Below are 20,619 nucleotides of genomic sequence, written 5' to 3'. Positions count from 1 at the left end.
TGTAGACCTTCCAGCTACGTACCTTCTTTGGCAAAGTCTTTCGGCATCTTCCAGGCTATATGCTCACGTATTGAGTCACGTGATTGATGATAAATTGAAGCCGCTAAGAGCAAAAATGTAAAAAAGTACGTTTTCCCATACTAATCTCCATGTAAATTTAAAACGCGATGCGGCATGCGAAGTTGCAACCAATCGAGCCCATATTTTGGACAGTTGATTGTGGTCCAGTAACGATTCAGAAAAACCTTGATCTTACTTGATCGGACGAAGTTTGCGTTTTTCCATACAACTGCGCTCCACTCTACTACATATCGATATATATATATATATATATATATATATATATATATATATATATATCTAGACCAACATTTGAAAAGGGCGTAACAGCCAAAATTTATTCCTTCTGATTCTTCGTCTACATATAAAGCTATATATGTAGACGAGGAATCAGAAGGAATAAATTTTGGCTGTTACGCCCTTTTCAAATGTTGGTCTAGATATATATACATATATATATATATATATACAGAAATGATAAGTGAGAGACTTGCTCTTTCTCCTTAGGATTCAATCCCTGATTTCATCCGTTTATCCCACAATAAAGCGAAGGACAGTGCAAATCAAATCGAATGATTTTTTGTCCCGATCCGAAATACTGCGATAGTGCCCAACGCTGGCAATTAAACTCGATTAGTGAAAAAAAGGGGTTGGCCGCATGACAAAAAAAATGCTGCCACGATCAGTGATCGCAATAGTGTCGTGATACTTCACAATAGAATCAGTGGCTGGCATTACGGGCTCCACGCTGGAACCGTTTTATTTATTTAATCTTGAACAGTCGAAATTGAATACTCGTGATCGGGTGGGCATAAAAGGGTATTGCATAAAGGCAAGCACACATGGCGTGACAAAAATTGGGTCAGGTGGATCCCGCCATGTGTCCTCTCGATTCGACATTCGAGATCAGCAACGTAGGATCATAATGCTTGAACAATATCACCGTGGTTCTGGGTGACAAATATAGATTTCGTACTGTAAATGATTTTTCCTTCATATATAGGTACATACGCGATTCACAAAGGTGTTTATGACGGCGAAAGACACGAAAAACGAAAAATATTGAATTAGTCGTGAATAAATTTAGATGTTAAGAGTTAAAAGTGAAACCGGATGTGACATTCGAAGCAAATCACAAATGTGGATATGAAATACCCTGATTCCGATTTGTATTTATTCAAAACCGGTCATAACCCCGTGACATTATTCATTACAAAACACTCGCTCCAGCTAAGTTCGCACTTCGATCTGCAGCTTCTGCCTTCAACTGAGCTGCCCGCCTCATCTCAGCATTTGTATGTGACTTTTTGTGAATCACAACGTTGTAGCTCTTGGCAAATCGCTTGTCACACAAATCACACTTGTACGGTTTCTCGCCGGTGTGCGTTCGGACGTGAAGGGTAAGATCATTTCTGCAATGCGAATAATGTCGTTTCAGTTATGATAAGTACTACCGAATTTATGCCTACCTTCGTTTGAACGTCATCTGACAGTATTCACATTGGAAGGGTCTCAGATTTGTGTGGTGTATTTTAAAATGATAATTACGGGTCTCCGAACGGGCGAACTTTTGACCACAAACACTACAGTCAAACCTGAAACAATATTAGTCTTAACAATTTTCGATTGATATGAATACAAATTACATACTTCTTCAAATCTGTATGTTCAGCAATTATATGTTTTCGCAAAGGACCTCTACGATTGAACGATTTTCCGCACTGTTCGCAAGTTTGTGCCTTGCCCTCATGAACTATTTCTATGTGTTCTTTCAAATTTTTCTTGTGTGGATACTTTTTCGGACATAAGTGACACGTGTGCATGGGGCGATCCTCCAAATGAGTTAACATATGCTGGCGCAAATGATCACGACCGTAGAACTCTCCACATGTTTGACATTGAACCCTCACATATACGCGATTAAGTGGACGTTTGTACACTCTTTTATACTTTTTGCGAGGCTTTTTCTCCTCGGCATCTTTTGTGGGTTGTTGTTCGTTCTGTTGTTGATCGGCATGCAGGACTTTTCGTTCTTTTTTGGGCTTCCTACGCCGCTTCTTCGGTGTATCATCTTTGGACAACATTAGACTATTACCTTCTTGGGATTTAACATCCTGAATACTGATTTCTGGTTCGAATGTATCGCTAATTCCATCCTCTATTTTACATTGGACGAGTTCCGTTTCCCAGTGATCAGGTTCATCCATCGTATTATCGAAAGGCAACACTTGTTGAGCATACATTTTTCGGAAAGCATGGTCATTTTGCAGACACATTGTACGAAATTGTATCGCCAGGTCAAGCGTATGTTGGCATTGGTCACACAAAAACACGTTACGCGGTGGATCTATTATTACCTATAAGCGAAATATTGGTTTATATTTCAGATCTGTGACTCTGTTTCAAATATACTCACTTCTATAGACGTTAATTGAAGAATTGATTCTATCAAACCTACAGCTTGATTGAGAACGATAACTGTAGTGGGATCAACAGAAGTGAGACATAAACGACACAGCTGCGGTTCCAGGTCCATCTGAGTTATGACGGGAACAGAAGCTGAATTAATTAGTATGAAAGACGAATTCGAAGACAAACAGCAGGGATCGACATTCTCGCATCACGCATACAAAAAGTGTAGTCTCATGCCTAACACATTTTGCTACAAATTAAAAACAAGCCAAAATTTTATCTACGAAATCCACTGTCGTCATACGCATATTTGTCCCATATTTGCTGGGATTCCCTATATACATGGGACAGTTATGCGTATAACGGCAGTCCAATCACAGCTGCGAGTTTTCGTGCTCTCCCCGAACAAAAAGGATCAACTTTATGTTATGACACAATAGCAAATAAATAAACAAATGTAGTATTGCTCGGACATTCGTAACGATCGTGTTTTCTAAGCCCAAGAATACCATTTTGCAAAGCAATCTGAACGGCTCGTATAGCTTCACGTACACTTTTGTTCCAGTTTTTGTGAGAATAGAAGATGTGGCAGAACTTGCCCAAAAGTTCTTTCCGAGTATTTTAAAATGCCCGCTTAGTAACCCCTTGCTTGAGACTGCTTGAGATCCAATTTTGTCTTATCAAAGGTTGAACATGATCACCTTTCTTCTCGTCCATGTAAATTGTGAAGAAAACGACGTGTATCATATAAAATATGACAGACTTCAGTGGGCTGGTCACTTAGTGCACATGTCGGACCAAAAAATAACGAAAGCAATATTCAACAGAGCTTTGTCAACAATAAGACTCTGTTTCCCAAATTGAACTCTCAAAATTCACAATTCGTAAAAACAATATTACACAGTTACGAGAATTGTTCCAATAAAATCTATAAAAGGCATCTAAATTAAAACTACTCGATCATTTGTTTGCAACAGTTACTTTTCAGTTCAATTAATGCTTAATTCGGATATTTTGACAGACTGTAGTATTATCTGTATAAAAATTTATCAACAATGAAGTTTGACATGAATTGAGACTTTATTTATAACATTTTCAGCCAAAAGCGAGTAAATGAATCGAACTGAAACTGATATAACTCATAGATCAATCATTCCATGGTACTCGGCAAACCGAGATTTAAACTTCAACTCGGAACTTCAGTTTTCAGCTGAGCTGCCTTCCGCAATTCAGCATTTCTGTGCGACTTTTTGTGAATGACGACGTTGTAGCTTTTCGAAAACCTCTTGTCACACAAATCGCACTTGAACGGTTTCTCGCCCGTATGTGTCCGAACATGGTGTATCAAGTCATTGCTGAAAAGCAAAAATATTAAAATTTCGAGTCAAACTGATATGATCATGTTCGGTTTACCTTCTTTTGAACGTCATCTCACAGTATTTGCATGCGTGCGGTCGAAGGGTTGTGTGCTTGATTTTAAAATGATAGTTGAGATATGACGAACGGGCGAACCTCTCGTGGCAAACAGTGCATTCGTATCTAAAATTGTGCAATTCACATTATACATAATATAGAATAGTTAAAAAATTAAACTTACTTCTTCAAATCAGTATGTACTGCAATGTTGTGCTCATTCAAGCCCTCCTTTCGGTTAAAAGATTTGCCGCATTTATCACAAGACCATACCTTGCCTTCGTGGACAATTTCTATGTGTTCCCTCAGATTTTTCCTGTATGGATATTTCTTCGGGCACTGATCGCAAGCAAACATTGGGCGATCATCAGTATGGACCAACATGTGTCGACTTAAGGTATATCTGCTAACAAACTCTCCGCAAACTTGACATTGGATCTTCATGGTTGGATTGTTCTTTGTTTTATATTTTTTACGAGTTTTTGTCTTCACTTTTACGGGCTGTTGTTCTTCTTGATCCTTTTTATCAATTTCTAATTCATTTTTGCATTTCTTGGAACGTGTTTTCATTCTTATCTTCTTGGAAGACGGTCGTTGATCTTGTTCGATGATTTTATTATCCTGAACCTCCAGTTTCTCAAAGATCTCATTATTTTGAGCCTGATCTTCCATTTCACAATCGATGAATTCAGCTTCAAAATTGTCCGATTCTTCTTTTTCAACATCCAATTTTAACATAGATTCGGAAAACATTTTTTTGAATGCCGCATCATTCTGAAGACACATTTTGCGAAATTGTTGAGCCATGTTTAAAGTGTTATGACACTGGTCGCACATGAACACGTTGCGTGTTGAGTCTATGATAACCTGAAAATAATGAACTTCGTTCTCATAGCTTCGATGATAGGATCTTGGGGCCTATTAAACCATGTGCTCGTAAATATGATTGGAAGTGACCGCATTAAATGGGGTGATACGCACGCGCTTGTGTGCATAGTCCCATCTGATGCTGGATGCCTCCTACCACATTTGTCTACACCGATTGGGCATCAATAATCTATTTATACTCACTTCTATTGTAGTTAGTTGAAGAATTGATTCGACCAATTGCACCGCTTGATTCAGAATAACTACAGTAGCTGCATCAACAGGAACTAGGCATAAACGACACAACTCTGGTTCCAGGCCCATCTGAGATATTACAGGAACAAAAATTGTTTCAATTGGCGCTTTGCAATGCAATATTACTTAAACACTCATTAATATATTTCAAATCAATCATCCTTATGTGTTTGAATTATCTACTTCGAAGCTTCAACTTTCAAAAATAGGGGGTTAAGAAAACTACACCATTTTGTTAAAATTAACAAGTCACTAAGAGGCTGTCCATATACCACGTGGACAGGTTTTGGTCAGTTTTAGGTACCCTCCTCTCCCAGCGTGGACATTTGCGCATCGAAAATTTTCAAAAATTTTTTTGGACCGTGGACAATCGACATACGGCCCCTAAGACGGTTAATATAGTGATAATCCGTTGGAACACGATGAATGACATTTGCTAATCGAAACGCATAAAACGTGTACCGTTTGAAATCCGCAAACACTCAAATTGCTCTATATTTTGATAAAATAATTTGAAATTTGGTTTAGACATAGGTAATAGGTAACTTGCATTTTTTCGCATTTAGTTTAGGCGACAAAAAAAATAGAGCGTATGCGAAAAATTTTGCACGAGTACTTTGAGAATAAGGATCTGTCGCATCGTGCCGTCTGGAAAAAGTTGGAATCGCGAATTCTACGGTGTCAGGTATCATAAAACGGTTCGAAGAACGTCTGACTGTTGATCGAAAGTGAAGATCCGTATACAAAAAAGCCATCAGGTCGATGAGAACGATCACGTGGTTGGGGCCTTTAAACGGAGTCTGAACACCTCAGTTGACCCGATCAGCAATGCATAACAAAATTATAACAAGGGGAGCTATTTATTTCAGAAAAAAATATGGTAACAAAATGAGCTTGAGCTTGAGCTTGATTGACTGCTCGTAGTTGCTACTCCATTATGACCAGATCAGCTGTTCTTGCACAGGGAACCAACAGATGTTTGCTTGGGACTAGCACGCATCTTCAATGTACAAGTACTGGTGATCTCATTTGCTAGGTCATACTGGTGCCTGCCACGTCAGAATGCAAGTCAATGTAGGGAAGGGGAGGAAATGATGATGCAATCACTCGCCCACTGCAAGCCGGATATACCTCTGCACTTGCCACGAGTTTATGCGGAATTTGTTGGAATTTTTGGGTTAGGTTCGAGAGGCAGAGGTCCGTCTTGGTTAACGAGCTGCCAATGTGATAGATAGGAGAATGCAACTGATGGAATTTCTAATTGGAAATTGTAGGAAACGAGCTTTTTTTTAGTTTATTTCCAATTCTAGCAGATTACTGCTAGAATATTCAAGTTGAAGGTATAGGAATAGAAATGGAAACGGTATGGAAGTCCATTTCCAGTTCTAGCGATTGCTAGAACATGAGAAATATAGAGAAAGATACACAGTAGGAGTATGGATCGGACCTGGGATTGAACCCACGACCTCCTGCGTATGAGGCAGAAGCAGTAGCCATATGACTACCAAGCCCGCTCAAAAAAATATATGGTAACAAAATATGTTATATAATTGGCTGGTTTTTTGTTAAAATAACAAAAAATATATATCAAAAATCCCTCTAGCCGTAACGCAATTAATTCAGAGGTTGATACCTTCATATCAACATTATAACAAACGTTGATATAACTACCCTGTAAAAAATCTACTTTCAAGATAATTGCCTACATCACGTATAAAACAACGACGGATTTCCATCTATAATGTAGGCAATTAACTTTGTACTAGCTATCAATATCGAACATAGATTCAAGTTATACTGGAGGTGATTACCTCCACTTTTTTCCAATATCTACAAAAAATGTAGGCAATTATTTTGTATAAACGTACATAACTAATGTTGTTATAGTTTTGATATGAAATAAAACTGGCCGAAGATACATTTTTATCGAATTGGGTTGTTTAGCAAAGAAAAATATGAGGATTTTTATAGTTTAACATAAGGGGATGCTTTGCTGATCTCCAACATATTTTTATTTTGTTTGTAAACCTTTTATTTACATTTTTATACAGCAAACAATAACTATTTCAATCGATAAAATGACACTAACATTCATAGAATGACAGTTGGCCCATGCAGCATAAGAACAAATTTTTAGTCGCATATAAATTGAAAATACAAATTAAAACTAGTTCCGGAGCTCCAAAAATTCTGAAAAATTTGGGTTAGGCTCAGTTTTTTATGTAGATTCAGAATATGTAAAAACATATATACCCATGAACAACCCAATTATCTAATTATAACACACGTTGTTTTAAATAACAACCATTGATAGAATTGAGTTATAATTTTTTTATGTATTGCTGATCGGGGAAATATACACACCAGTGGCGCCGGGAGTGGGTGGGACAGGTAGGACATGTCCTACGCATGAATTTTCCTGGGTGAGACAGTCAAATCATTGTCCTACACAGAAAGAAAAACCATTATTAAAATTAAAAAAACCATTATTAAAATTAAAAAAACCATTGGTAAATTCAAAAAGTTGCGTTGGTTCTTTTTCGTAGAGAGTTCGATATGTTTAAAATAAAAGTACGGCAACTTTTGTAATCAACATGATTCAAAAGTTGCATGCCGCTCTGAAATTAAAAGTTTGAACATTCAAAACTAAATTGTACAACTGTCAAATAAAAATGTTCACACTGTAAAAAATAGGGCGAAATAATTTTAATTCGAGGCATTATTTTTTACCATCTAATATGCTATAGTGCCGATGCATCGTAACGGAAACAATTTTATCCTCATTTTTCATTCTTTTTGTTTTCTTTTTGCTTAGTTTATCGTTGAGTTATTTGACAGTTCTACTATTTTAAGGTTGAATGGAAGAACTTTTAGTTTTACAATGGAAACATGAAAAAAAAATTTCAAACGAAAAAAATCACTTTGATTTCGACCAAATAAATTTTCATTTTTAGGAAAACAGAGCTCTTTTCAAATGGAAAGTACAGAACATTCTTTAAAACCATGTTTGTTTTTTGTGTGTACCCATGACTGTGGTAAGAACATGTGAAATCATTTGATGGCAAGAATTTGTGTGTTAGCAGAAGATGATTTTAAAGTTAATCAGAGTCCAAACAATAATCATAGATGTTTTTGGGATCCTAAAGCAATAGACTACTGATTGTTGTTTAGGACTTCAGGCACTCCCTAAAGCGCTCAAAGATATCTAGGTTTTACACTGGGTGATGCAGATAGAATCGATTTGGTTGTCAAACTGAAGCCAAAATTTTCTATTGTGCCGGAGCCAAACATTGAAGATTGTGGTTATGTTCGTTCCTGATTTAATATTGAGAAGTGTTGTTATGATTTGAGAAAAAAAATAAAAATAAACTTATTTTGAGCTTAGTATTCTTTGTAAAAAATATTTTCACATTATATTTCTAGTGGCAAATTAGTAGGAATGCAACTAAAAAGCAATCGTTACTAAATTTCACAAGATTCAGCAACTGATTGGAGCAGGAATGTATGCAAACCCTCGTGAAGTCATGTAGAGTCTCGCGCATTTTTGCGCCCTCGTGCATCATGGAAAGAGAAATTGGAAGAGCGGGAAATGTTTGACAGCCAAGTAACTGCAAAACAATTTTGTTTATGCGAGTGATTTCAAAATATCCCTCTACTCGCTTGAGCGCAGAAAAACGGCTCTATCCGCAGCACCCAGGTTTTACAGAGGTGTAATAGAAGTTGTTGAAATCTGCAAATGCGATTAGGGGTCATTCAACAATGATGTCACAGATTTTAGGGGGGGAGGGGGTCTAAGATTTTGTGACACTGCATATACTAGGTATACAAAAAAGCGTGACAGAGGGGGGAAGGGGGGTCTAGAAATCTCAAAAAGCAGTGGACGTCATATTTGAATCGTCCCTTAATTAAATAAGAATGGATTACAGTTAAACCTCCATGAGTCGATGTTCTATGACTCGATATCGACTCATAGAAGCAAATTATTCCACATTAAAAAATATTTTCTGGGTTACTACGATGGTCCCTTCAAACAGCAACACAAGGTTTGTGTATTCCACATCTCGATATTTCCTTGAGTCGATGGTCCCTTCAATATCGACTCATGGAGGTTTTACTGTATTCTATCTATTAAAAGGGGGGCAGCAGGGACTATGTCCAAGGGCTTGACGATCCCTCCCCATGTAAGCCCCTGGCTGCTCAATGGGAAAATTGTGGTTTGGGAACCTCGAGCACGGGGTCGCTTATTTTGAAATGCAACGTCACAAACCCTTGCAACACTCCTTCGCCACTCACCTGTCAGAAGTTGGATTCTGTATATCAGTTGTCACTTTCGAGTTCTGAGGCTGAGTTCCAGCAACCAAAGTGGACACGATCAAGGTGGAACTTATTTTCTTACAGCGGACCAGATAGCTTAAGGTCTGGATCCCTCGTTTAAGGTAAAAATCGCAAAATATTCAAAAGTGTATACCATACATGGAAGTGAGTCTTCGAATAAGGCCAACTACCAATTACATTGCTTACATCCTATTTATTGACCTCGCAGAGGAATAATCAAAAGAGAGGTGGAATGACATTTTAGGTGTACTTGCGGTTTGATTACAGCTGTTCACGTTGGCTAGCTTTCGATGACGTCGTTGGAGGGCCCTCGTTTGGTCGATGTTCTTCGGCGGTAGTTCCATCCGGCGTTTGGGACCGATGAGTCCAGCAGCTCCCAATGCATTGGCTCCCTTGAGCGGCTTTGGATGTCCGACGTCCGACTGGTATGGCGATGGACGGATGATCACCAGGCGATCGGTTGATCCGGAATGGCCACGGGTGGTTTGTGGCTGGATGATTTTGGCACGGGACGGCTTGACTCCCTTGAGCTGCGTCGAGCGTCCGGCGGCTGGTCGGAATGGTGGCCACGTGTGGGTTGGCTGGAGGTATTCGATGCGAGAAGGACGACTTGGCTCCCTTGAGCGGCTTCGTGCGTCCGGCGGCTGGCCGGAATGGTGGCCTCGTGAGGGTTGGCTGGCTGAATTCGGTACGACGATTTGGCTCCGGATTATCGTTCCGGCCGGAAATGTCTCCGAGTCCACTAAGGTGGCCGAAGATGCGATACAGCGATTGATGGTCGTCTCTAAGCCGAGTCACGTGTCTGTCCGAGCTGTCAATATTACCAAGATGGCGTAAAATTAACCGTTCCTTCACGATTGCTGCCTTCTGATCCTCTATGCCACCCAAAATGGCGGTCTGTAGAGTACTGCGTAGAACGGAACCACTCCGAGCGGTCGAAATAAAAAGAAAAGGCCCAATGGACCTGCACAAGAGTAATTAGTACACCCATTATGTCATATTTTGCCACACTCTCTGTCCCTTTTTACCGCACAAGTACTCATTCACCTCTATTATTGTAAATAAATGAATTACCTTTTCTTGTAGTTTGCCGTCTTTTTTTTATAACCTCTTAGTGGATTTCTTTTTCTCAAGGCCTATTATTTCTATCAATATAAGCACATGGTTAGATTTAGCTAAATTACCACTGTTTCATTTTTCTTACACAAGCCGTACTAATAACTTTTAGGAGCAACTTTTTTAATCTGTACTGTATACGTTTTTGTTTTAACTGTAACAAAAGAAGAAACACAATATAATATACACTTTTTTTCTTAAATATTAATTTTTTTAACAATACTTTTAACTAACACGACGCGCACTTTCACCATCAGTAGCTGCGGACAGAAAGAAAGTTCGCTCCAAAAATCGTGGCTATTTATCTTCGATAGGTAAAAAAAACCTCCAACACGAAATTTGACAACTATCTAACTCTTCGGCTCAAAGTTTGGCCACACTTCCAAAAAAGATTTAGGTCAACTTCTGAGTCTTCGAGTTACCTCTACCTTAACCCATACCGCTGCAAATGAGTGTGAGTGTGAGTGCTTGGCACGAATGCACTTCAAAGTAAACGGACAGCTCTGCGCATTTTTTTTCTGACAACTAAGGATGCGGCCACCAGTGAGGCTGTCAGTTTGAATTAATAGGGTGGACCATGGAATTAGGTTCTCACTGGCAGGGGTGACGTTTAAGAAGGAAAGTTGTGGAGGAGCCACAAAATTACAAATTTGGGACCAACGGTTACAATTACCCCATCCTCCCAGTTCAAGAAGAATGCAATTCATTCTTCTTGACTAAGCAAGAGGTGTACGCATAGTGAACATTCAAATCAACATCAAATTTGTTTTATTCCAAAAACAAGATGTGTTGTATTAATATGTTTGGCAACACTGTGCCTCAGGAGTAACTCTTTCACTCATTTGGAAAGACAGCATACATAAGTCACTCACCAACACAAAAACTCATAATGTGTCAACGCTTAATCAAAACAAACAAATTTAACAGCAAGAAGGGCAGCGAATTTGGAAAGAAGTTTTCTTCTCCGGTAAGTAGCATTTTAATTTAATATGAATCTAGTTTGAATGAATTATTTCATTGTGTGTTCCATAAAGAATTTGTGCGCACATTCTACAGGTGCTTTGGTATTTTATCAGTTGAGGTACCATTCGTATTAGTTGTCATTCACAGCCTGTCATGAGGAACAAACAATGAAATGAGTCATTCTTGGATTTGGATCTGGGTTGAGTTCGTTTTTCGAGCGTGTTATGGTTTTCGATTGCATGACTGATATTTTTGTTTTCTTTTTTATTTACAGATATAACTGTATTCCCTCAGCTTCGGCCGCAGCTGTTTTCAGGAGAGTTTTATTTGATACGTATCATTTAAATGTTAAGTTGAAACGATTTTTTCTTTGTTTATGTTTTATTTTCAGAGATTTCCGGGCTTCAGATCTGCCGCTGAGAAAATCCCTATAGATTTCCCGTTTTCGTCGGCCAGCTCATAAGCAGAAGAACCAACACGGGCAAGGATAGTGCATGGCAAGTAGCAAGGACCTAATTTGGCGTTGTAGCTGTTAGGAGCGGAGGATTGACGGAAGTTCCGTTTGAAAACTCTTTGACCAACCGAGAAAGTCGGTGCAAATGACTTATGCCTGAGATTGTAAGCTTGTGAATGCCTGTCAAACTGTTTCTTCAGATTTTTGTGCACCAAATCAAAAATAGACTGATCCATCTGCAGTTTTCTTTCAATCCGTTCACCATCCGAAAGTTCGTCGATGTCCCTGTCTAAACGGTGCTCATCTCCTCGGCTCACGATTTCGTGACCGAAAAGTATACGGTAAGGGCTAAATCCGGTAGCTCCATGAGGAGTAGTATTAATGGCATATTCGATTTCAGGAACACGAGTGTCCCATTGCCTTTGATCAGACCTCGCATATGTCCTAATACAGGCATTAATGGTACGATTCAAGCGTTCCACTGGGTTAGCCTGACTGTGGTGTCTAGGGTTCGTCCAGTGTTGGATATGGAATTTGTGCAAAAGATCCTTGAATTGGGTGGACAGAAAAGTGGACGCATTGTCCGACATAAGGTATTCTGGTGCGGAATACCTCCGGAACCAATTGGTTTCAGGATTTCGCACACTAGGGGTGCCGTGATTTTTCGCACAGGCGTGAGAAGACAAAATTTGGAGAATACGTCCATTACTACGAATAGGTGTGAGTTTCCTGTTTTGCTTCTGGGTAATGACTGTATAAAGTCTATGGCGATCATTTGAAACGGCTTCGTAGCGATCCTGGGGAACCAACCGCAGGATGTTGCGACTGGTTAGAGGGTTTACTTTCGTGACACACAGTGCATTTACGGATATGGGTACGAACATCGTTTGCAAGGTTGGGCCAATAGTACTTCTTCTTAATCCTGGCAATCGTTTTGTCCGTTCCGAGATGTAGAGCATCGTCGTGCTCCTCTACAAGGACATTTTCACGCATTTCGTTAGGGACACAGACCTTCCACTCGAAGTGGTAGTCCAGTGTGTCACTTTGGGTGGATACAAACTTTTCTAGAATTCCATTTTCTAAGCGGAAATCTTTATACTTTTCGGGATCGTCCGTGACTTTTGGAGCAACTTTGTGTACCAGTCTGTTCTCTGCCTATTTAGTGACAGAACTTCTACGGATCGTGAGAGCGTATCAGGCACGACGTTGTCTACTCCTCGCCGATGCTTGATAAGCATATCATGCTGTTGGAGTTCTATACTCCACCGACAAAGCCTAGAGGAGGTACGCCAGCTACTGCGGAGGATGTAGGTAAGGGCCGAGGCATCGGTTATCACCGTGAACCTCGATCCCTCGACATAGCACCGGAACTTTTCCACAGATTTTAGAACGGCTAATGCCTCCTTTTCTGTGGCAAAGTACCTTTGTTCAGGACCGGTTAATTTTTGGGAATAATAGGCTATTGGCTGTTCTGTTCCTTCCACGTCTTGGGTCAAAACCCCGGCGATTGCCGTATCACTGGCGTCGCAGTGTATGCAAAAGGGTTTACTAAAGTCGGGGTTAGCGAGTATTGGGGCGCTAATAAGCAGCTCCTTGATTCTGGTAAACGCTATTTCGGCGTCCTCATTCCACCTGATGGACTTGGGCTTGTTCTTCAATAAATCCGTTAATGGGCGCACAACTTCACTAAAACTGGCAATGAAGCGCCGGTAATAGTTACACATTCCCAAGAAGCGCCGTAAAGCCCGAATGCTATGCGGACGTTCGATATTGATAATCGCTTCTACTCGGTCTGGATTTGGTTTCAGACCTTGATTAGTGAGGATGTAACCGAGGTACGGGAGCTCGGAGAGACAAAATTTGGATTTTTGAATATTGATGGACAAATTTGCCCTGTTTAGTCGTGCTGCAACTTCGGCTAGCAATCGGATGTGGTGGTCGAAAGTCTCACTTACGACGATTATATCGTCCAAGTAGACAAAAACGTGGGGTTCGAGCTCACCCGCCCCAATACCCTGTCCATTAGCCGCGAAAGTGTCGCTGGGCTATTGACAAGCCCAAAGGGCATGCGAGTAAACTGAAATAACCCACGACCAAGTACCGAGAAGGCGGTGTACTTTTTTGATTTTGGGTGGAGGGAGATTTGTAGAAAGGCTTTAGACGAATCAATAGTGGAAATGAATTTGCATGGACCTACTCGGCTAAGGATTCTGTCCGCATGGGGTAACGGATATGAATCCCTGACCGTACGCTCGTTCAATTTACGAGCGTCTAAGCATAGGCGGACTGTATTATCTGGCTTGTCCACCGGAACAAGCCTCAGTGCTAATTGCTATACGAACGTTCGATAATGCCAGCCTCGAGCATACTATCAAGTTCGTTATTGATCTGCTCCTGTCGTTTCGGAGACGTTGGGAACGGGTTAATGCGGACAGGAACCAATTGCTTAGCTTCGTCTGTCAATTCAATTCGATGACAGATCAGGGGAGTTGTTTCAACTGACCTTCAACCGCTACTTTAAATTGATCTTTGACCAATTCTAGCGCGTGACTTTGTTCGTCAGTCAATGGCCGGTCTTCTTGGACATTTTGTATTTCTTCGACCGCCACGGATTGAACACTGGGAACAATCCCAAATGCCTTCCAGAAGTCAGTTCCTAGCAGGAGGCGTCTCCTCAAATCTGGAACTACTAATGCCTCAATTAATTTCGTTTGGCCATTAAAGGACACGGGGAGATTGACGAAACCAGTAACCTCAAGCTTTGCCCACTGGCCGTTACCAGATCAACATTGGCCGGAAATAATTTTAATTTACAAGATTTAATAAGTTTCAAAGAACCAATGCCCAGAATGCTACGATGAGCTCCACTATCGAGCAATCCGGTAATGGGAATGTCGAAAACGGTTATTTTAACAAAGGGACGGTCGTCGTCCTCCAGATGGATAAAAAGTTCTTCTAGATGAGCTACATCGGTGGTGGTATAGTCGTTATTTTGGACTCGGTGATAGCCGGACTGAAGAAGTTTAGTAGGTAACGTTTGAATTGAGGGTTTTTGTACGGATATTGGACTGACCTGCCCTCTCAGACAGTCTATTGTGCGTTTTTTGCACAGTATGGACAGTCTTTAGTGTCGACCCTGTGTAGCCCGCACCTAAAGCAAAATTTGTACCTAGGCTGGTTACATTCTTTGTGCGTATGGCCATGCCTTCTGCAATTGAAGCAAGTGCCAGCCTTTGGGGGAACATGGTTATTAACCCAAGCCTGAAATTCTATGGATTCTTCGGTTCTAGTAGTGTCTTTCGAGTTTCTAGGAGTATCACGTGACGGTTTACTCGACTGTTCTTCCTCTTCTGAGCCATCTCGCGGCGACCGGTAATAACTTTTAGATTTGTACGTTCTTTTCGATTCATCTATCGGTGGCTTTGCCTTCTTTTTAGGCTCACGGGCGAGTTCGTTCACCTGCGACTTATTTCGCGACACGTTTTGCTCGGGATTATTCGTGGTGTATTTATACCAGTAGGTAGCATCGAGCTGCCTACCAAACCGCTTAAGATCGACGAGGTTATTTATATTCGACGCGACCGCGTGACCTTTATAATCTGATCGGAGGTTTCGATTTACTATTTCGAATTTCTTGGCCTCAGACATCGGTTTCGTGAGTGAATTAAAAATCCTTTGCATCTCCGAAAGATAATCCGAGAATTTTTCTTTCGGGCCCTGTTTTCGCGATATTGCCTTGATCTCGTTCACGTGATCGTGATCAGGACTCAGGAACTCGCGTTTCAGTTCCGTGACAAGTTCATTCCAGCTACCGAAATCTTCATTTTCTACCCCGGACATGAACCAAGATTTCGCTTGATCCTTGAAGAGGTATATCGCGGAGCAGAAGAGTTCCCTTTTTGAAACGTTTTCTGATTTCGCGTAAAACTCGACTTCTTTAATGAATTTCATTAAATTTTGGCCACTGTCTTTCCCATCATACTTGATGTTCCAGTCCGATATTGGCCTGCGTTTATGATAATCGCGGCGGCGGTGATCTTTTCTTTCTACCCACGGCATGACCTGACTACGTAGAAGATTTTTCGGATTCTGAATCTGTAACTGATTCAGATGTCTCAACCTGTAGAATAGGTTTTGACTGCTTCTGCAAAGGAAATTTCCGTAACATCTGTTCCGACTGATTCGTGTTCAAACTTCCGTCTGGACACGGCCATCCGAAAGGATATGGCGGGAAACCGAATGGATAATACGCGGCAAGACCTCCTAAGTCTTTGTTAGAGGGTTGCTTGTACGACTTTAAAACGCGGTGACTCGAAGACTTTATAGGACCTACTGCACCCAATTCTTCTTCTTCATTTTCAGAATCCCCATTCTCCTGTGGATGCTTCTCCTTAGAGTGGTGTGGTGTTCCTGTGGAATTTGGTTTCGATTGGTTCGTCTTGGGAATTGCTCCCAGTTTTAAATTTGAGACTGATTTAACAATTTCTTGTAACATCTCATTTCTGACCGAGTGTATCGGTGAGAATATTGAAAAGTAAGTATTCATTAATCCCCGGATCGCACTGATGAGTTTGTCAAAATCAGTTAAATCCTCGTCGTTCTCAGCGTGCTCCTGCGCTCGACGAATTCGGGCAAAGTAATGTACCAAAGTAATGTAGCGGACTTCGTTGGTTAAATAAGCTCTTATCTTCTCTACATTAGTATCTATAATTTTAATTTCTTCGTCTACCGATATATTGCATCTAAGGAAGCTTGTATCTTCTGCACTAGAATCCTTTTTAGGTGATCCCTGAGTCTCCTCTGAATCGCAGAACGAGACTCGGTATGATCGAATTGAACTGCTCTTACGGTTAATTCATATTCTATTTCGTGTTTCTCTAAATGATGTACCATCAAACGCTTATACTGCAACTCTAGATCCAAATCCATTTTGTTCGAACTCGCTATTTGGTTTGAAGAACCGACTGTTTAAAACAAGGAGTGTTTCTCCCCTCCGTTAGGGAAAATTTGAATGTTGACGAATGCCACTAAATTTTTTGCTGGGCGCCAATTTGTAAGCCCCTGGCTGCTCAATGGGAAAATTGTGGTTTGGGAACCTCGAGCACGGGGTCGCTTATTTTGAAATGCAACGTCACAAACCCTTGCAACACTCCTTCGCCACTCACCTGTCAGAAGTTGGATTCTGTATATCAGTTGTCACTTTCGAGTTCTGAGGCTGAGTTCCAGCAACCAAAGTGGACACGATCAAGGTGGAACTTATTTTCTTACAGCGGACCAGATAGCTTAAGGTCTGGATCCCTCGTTTAAGGTAAAAATCGCAAAATATTCAAAAGTGTATACCATACATGGAAGTGAGTCTTCGAATAAGGCCAACTACCAATTACATTGCTTACATCCTATTTATTGACCCTCGCAGAGGAATAATCAAAAGAGAGGTGGAATGACATTTTAGGTGTACTTGCGGTTTGATTACAGCTGTTCACGTTGGCTAGCTTTCGATGACGTCGTTGGAGGGCCCTCGTTTGGTCGATGTTCTTCGGCGGTAGTTCCATCCGGCGTTTGGGACCGATGAGTCCAGCAGCTCCCAATGCATTGGCTCCCTTGAGCGGCTTTGGATGTCCGACGTCCGACTGGTATGGCGATGGACGGATGATCACCAGGCGATCGGTTGATCCGGAATGGCCACGGGTGGTTTGTGGCTGGATGATTTTGGCACGGGACGGCTTGACTCCCTTGAGCTGCGTCGAGCGTCCGGCGGCTGGTCGGAATGGTGGCCACGTGTGGGTTGGCTGGAGGTATTCGATGCGAGAAGGACGACTTGGCTCCCTTGAGCGGCTTCGTGCGTCCGGCGGCTGGCCGGAATGGTGGCCTCGTGAGGGTTGGCTGGCTGAATTCGGTACGACGATTTGGCTCCGGATTATCGTTCCGGCCGGAAATGTCTCCGAGTCCACTAAGGTGGCCGAAGATGCGATACAGCGATTGATGGTCGTCTCTAAGCCGAGTCACGTGTCTGTCCGAGCTGTCAATATTACCAAGATGGCGTAAAATTAACCGTTCCTTCACGATTGCTGCCTTCTGATCCTCTATGCCACCCAAAATGGCGGTCTGTAGAGTACTGCGTAGAACGGAACCACTCGAGCGGTCGAAATAAAAAGAAAAGGCCCAATGGACCTGCACAAGAGTAATTAGTACACCCATTATGTCATATTTTGCCACACTCTCTGTCCCTTTTACCGCACAAGTACTCATTCACCTCTATTATTGTAAATAAATGAATTACCTTTTCTTGTAGTTTGCCGTCTTTTTTTATAACCTCTTAGTGGATTTCTTTTCTCAAGGCCTATTATTTCTATCAATATAAGCACATGGTTAGATTTAGCTAAATTACCACTGTTTCATTTTTCTTACACAAGCCGTACTAATAACTTTTAGGGAGCAACTTTTTAATCTGTACTGTATACGTTTTTGTTTTAACTGCAACAAAAGAAGAAACACAATATAATATACACTTTTTTTCTTAAATATTATTTTTTGAACAATACTTTTAACTAACACGACGCGCACTTTCACCATCAGTAGCTGCGGACAGAAAGAAAGTTCGCTCCAAAAATCGTGGCTATTTATCTTCGATAGGTAAAAAAACCTCCAACACGAAATTTGACAACTATCTAACTCTTCGGCTCAAAGTTTGGCCACACTTCCAAAAAAGATTTAGGTCAACTTCTGAGTCTTCGAGTTACCTCTACCTTAACCCATACCGCTGCAAATGAGTGTGAGTGTGAGTGCTTGGCACGAATGCACTTTAAAGTAAACGGACAGCTCTGCGCATTTTTTTTCTGACAACTAAGGATGCGGCCACCAGTGAGGCTGTCAGTTTGAATTAATAGGGTGGACCATGGAATTAGGTTCTCACTGGCAGGGGTGACGTTTAAGAAGGAAAGTTGTGGAGGAGCCACAAAATTACAAATTTGGGACCAACGGTTACACCCAGGCCATCTGCGAGTTGTGGGGCTTGCCTAGGATGTGGTGGGGTTTGACAGTGGGGCCTGTTAAACCTCTATAAAAAGCTGCATGTATCCGCAAGTAGGCCCCACCAAAGCGACCGTGTGCCGCTCAAAGCGCACAAGCCCAAGTCCTGGTGTTAGGTGGGACGCTAAACAGCCCTGACACGACGGCCCTCCGACGAGACAGGAGGTTTGCGCAGGCCCAATAAGCCGCCTAGAAAACCAATCATTACGAACAATATAAGAGATAATGCGACTCGATATAATCGGCAAAGACCTAGGCGACGAATACAGGATCACGATTGGAAGCTTGGAACATGGAATTGCAAGTCGCTAGGTTTCGCAGGTTGCGACAGGATGATCTACGATGAATTACATCCCCGCAACTTCGACGTCGTGGCGCTGCAGGAGATTTGCTGGACAGGACAGAAAGTGTGGAAAAGCGGGCATCGAGCGGCTACCTTCTACCAAAGCTGTGGCACCACCAACGAGCTGGGAACCGGTTTCATAGTGCTGGGTAAGATGCGCCAACGCGTGATTGGGTGGCAGCCAATCAACGCAAGGATGTGCAAGCTGAGGATTAAAGGCCGTTTCTTCAACTATAGCATCATCAACGTGCACTGCCCACACGAAGGGAGACCCGACGACGAGAAAGAAGCGTTCTACGCTCAGCTGGAGCAGACATACGATGGATGCCCACTGCGGGACGTTAAAATCGTCATCGGTGACATGAACGCACAGGTAGGAAGGGAGGAAATGTATAGACCGGTCATCGGACCGGATAGTCTGCACACCGTATCGAATGATAACGGCCAACGATGCATAAACTTTGCAGCCTCCCGCGGAATGGTAGTCCGAAGCACCTTCTTTCCCCGCAAAAATATCCACAAGGCCACATGGAGATCACCTAACCAAGAAACGGAAAACCAAATCGACCACGTTCTAATCGACGGTAAATTCTTCTCCGACATCACGAACGTCCGCACTTACCGCAGTGCGAATATTGAATCCGACCACTACCTCGTTGCAGCATGCCTGCGCTCAAAACTCTCGACGGTGTACAACACGCGTCGAAGTCGGACGCCGCGGCTTAACATTGGGCGGCTACAAGACGGTAGACTAGCCCAAGAATACGCGCAGCAGCTGGAAGTGGCACTTCCAACGGAAGAGCAGCTAGGCGCAGCGTCTCTTGAAGATGGCTGGAGAGATATTCGATCCGCCATTGGTAGCACCGCAACCGCTGCACTTAGCACGGTGCCCCCGGATCAGAGAAACGACTGGTATGACGGCGAATGTGAGCAGTTAGTGGAAGAGAAGAATGCAGCATGGGCGAGATTGCTGCAACACCGCACGAGGGCGAACGAGGCACGATATAAACAGGCGCGGAACAGACAAAACTCGATTTGCCGGAGGAAAAAGCGCCAGCAGGAAGATCGAGACCGTGAAGAAACGGAGCAACTGTACCGCGCTAATAACACACGAAAGTTCTATGAGAAGTTAAACCGTTCACGTAAGGACCACGTGCCACAGCCTGATATGTGTAAGGACATAAACGGGAACCTTCTTACGAACGAGCGTGAGGTGATCCAAAGGTGGCAGCAGCACTACGAAGAACACCTGAATGGCGATGTGGCAGACGAAGATGGCGGTATGGTGATGGACCTGGGAGAAAGCGCGCAGGACATAATTCTACCGGCTCCGGTTCTCGAGGAAATCCAGGAGGAGATTGGCCGGCTGAAG

The 20,619-nt window shown here is 42.0% G+C and overlaps 1 protein-coding gene across 6 annotated transcripts in view; it reads right to left on the bottom strand.

The window, feature by feature from the left end:
- Positions 1-1,212: 1,212 nt before the first annotated feature.
- The window catches only part of LOC134227140 (zinc finger protein 836-like), a 47,386-nt gene continuing 27,979 nt past the window's right edge, over positions 1,213-20,619 (bottom strand). The window contains exons 1-5 of one of the 6 annotated variants that reach the window (XM_062708434.1): positions 9,593-9,723; positions 2,477-2,596; positions 1,711-2,417; positions 1,530-1,655; positions 1,213-1,472 (exon numbers count right to left, since the gene is read on the bottom strand). In XM_062708434.1, coding sequence (XP_062564418.1) covers positions 1,271-1,472; positions 1,530-1,655; positions 1,711-2,417; positions 2,477-2,596 — 1,155 coding nt within the window. In that variant the 5' untranslated portion in view covers positions 9,593-9,723 and the 3' untranslated portion in view covers positions 1,213-1,270. Of the gene's footprint in view, positions 1,473-1,529; positions 1,656-1,710; positions 2,418-2,476; positions 2,597-3,544; positions 3,828-3,885; positions 4,012-4,069; positions 4,753-4,956; positions 5,077-9,592; positions 9,724-20,619 lie in introns of those variants that run through there. The other 5 variants (XM_062708435.1, XM_062708430.1, XM_062708437.1 and 2 more) reach the window with 5 other exon arrangements.

Source organism: Armigeres subalbatus, chromosome 3 (assembly GCF_024139115.2).
Source record: "Armigeres subalbatus isolate Guangzhou_Male chromosome 3, GZ_Asu_2, whole genome shotgun sequence".
Taxonomy (NCBI): domain Eukaryota; kingdom Metazoa; phylum Arthropoda; class Insecta; order Diptera; family Culicidae; genus Armigeres; species Armigeres subalbatus.
The sequence above is the reverse complement of the archived record's forward strand: the minus strand, read 5'-3'. Positions and strand labels throughout refer to the sequence as shown.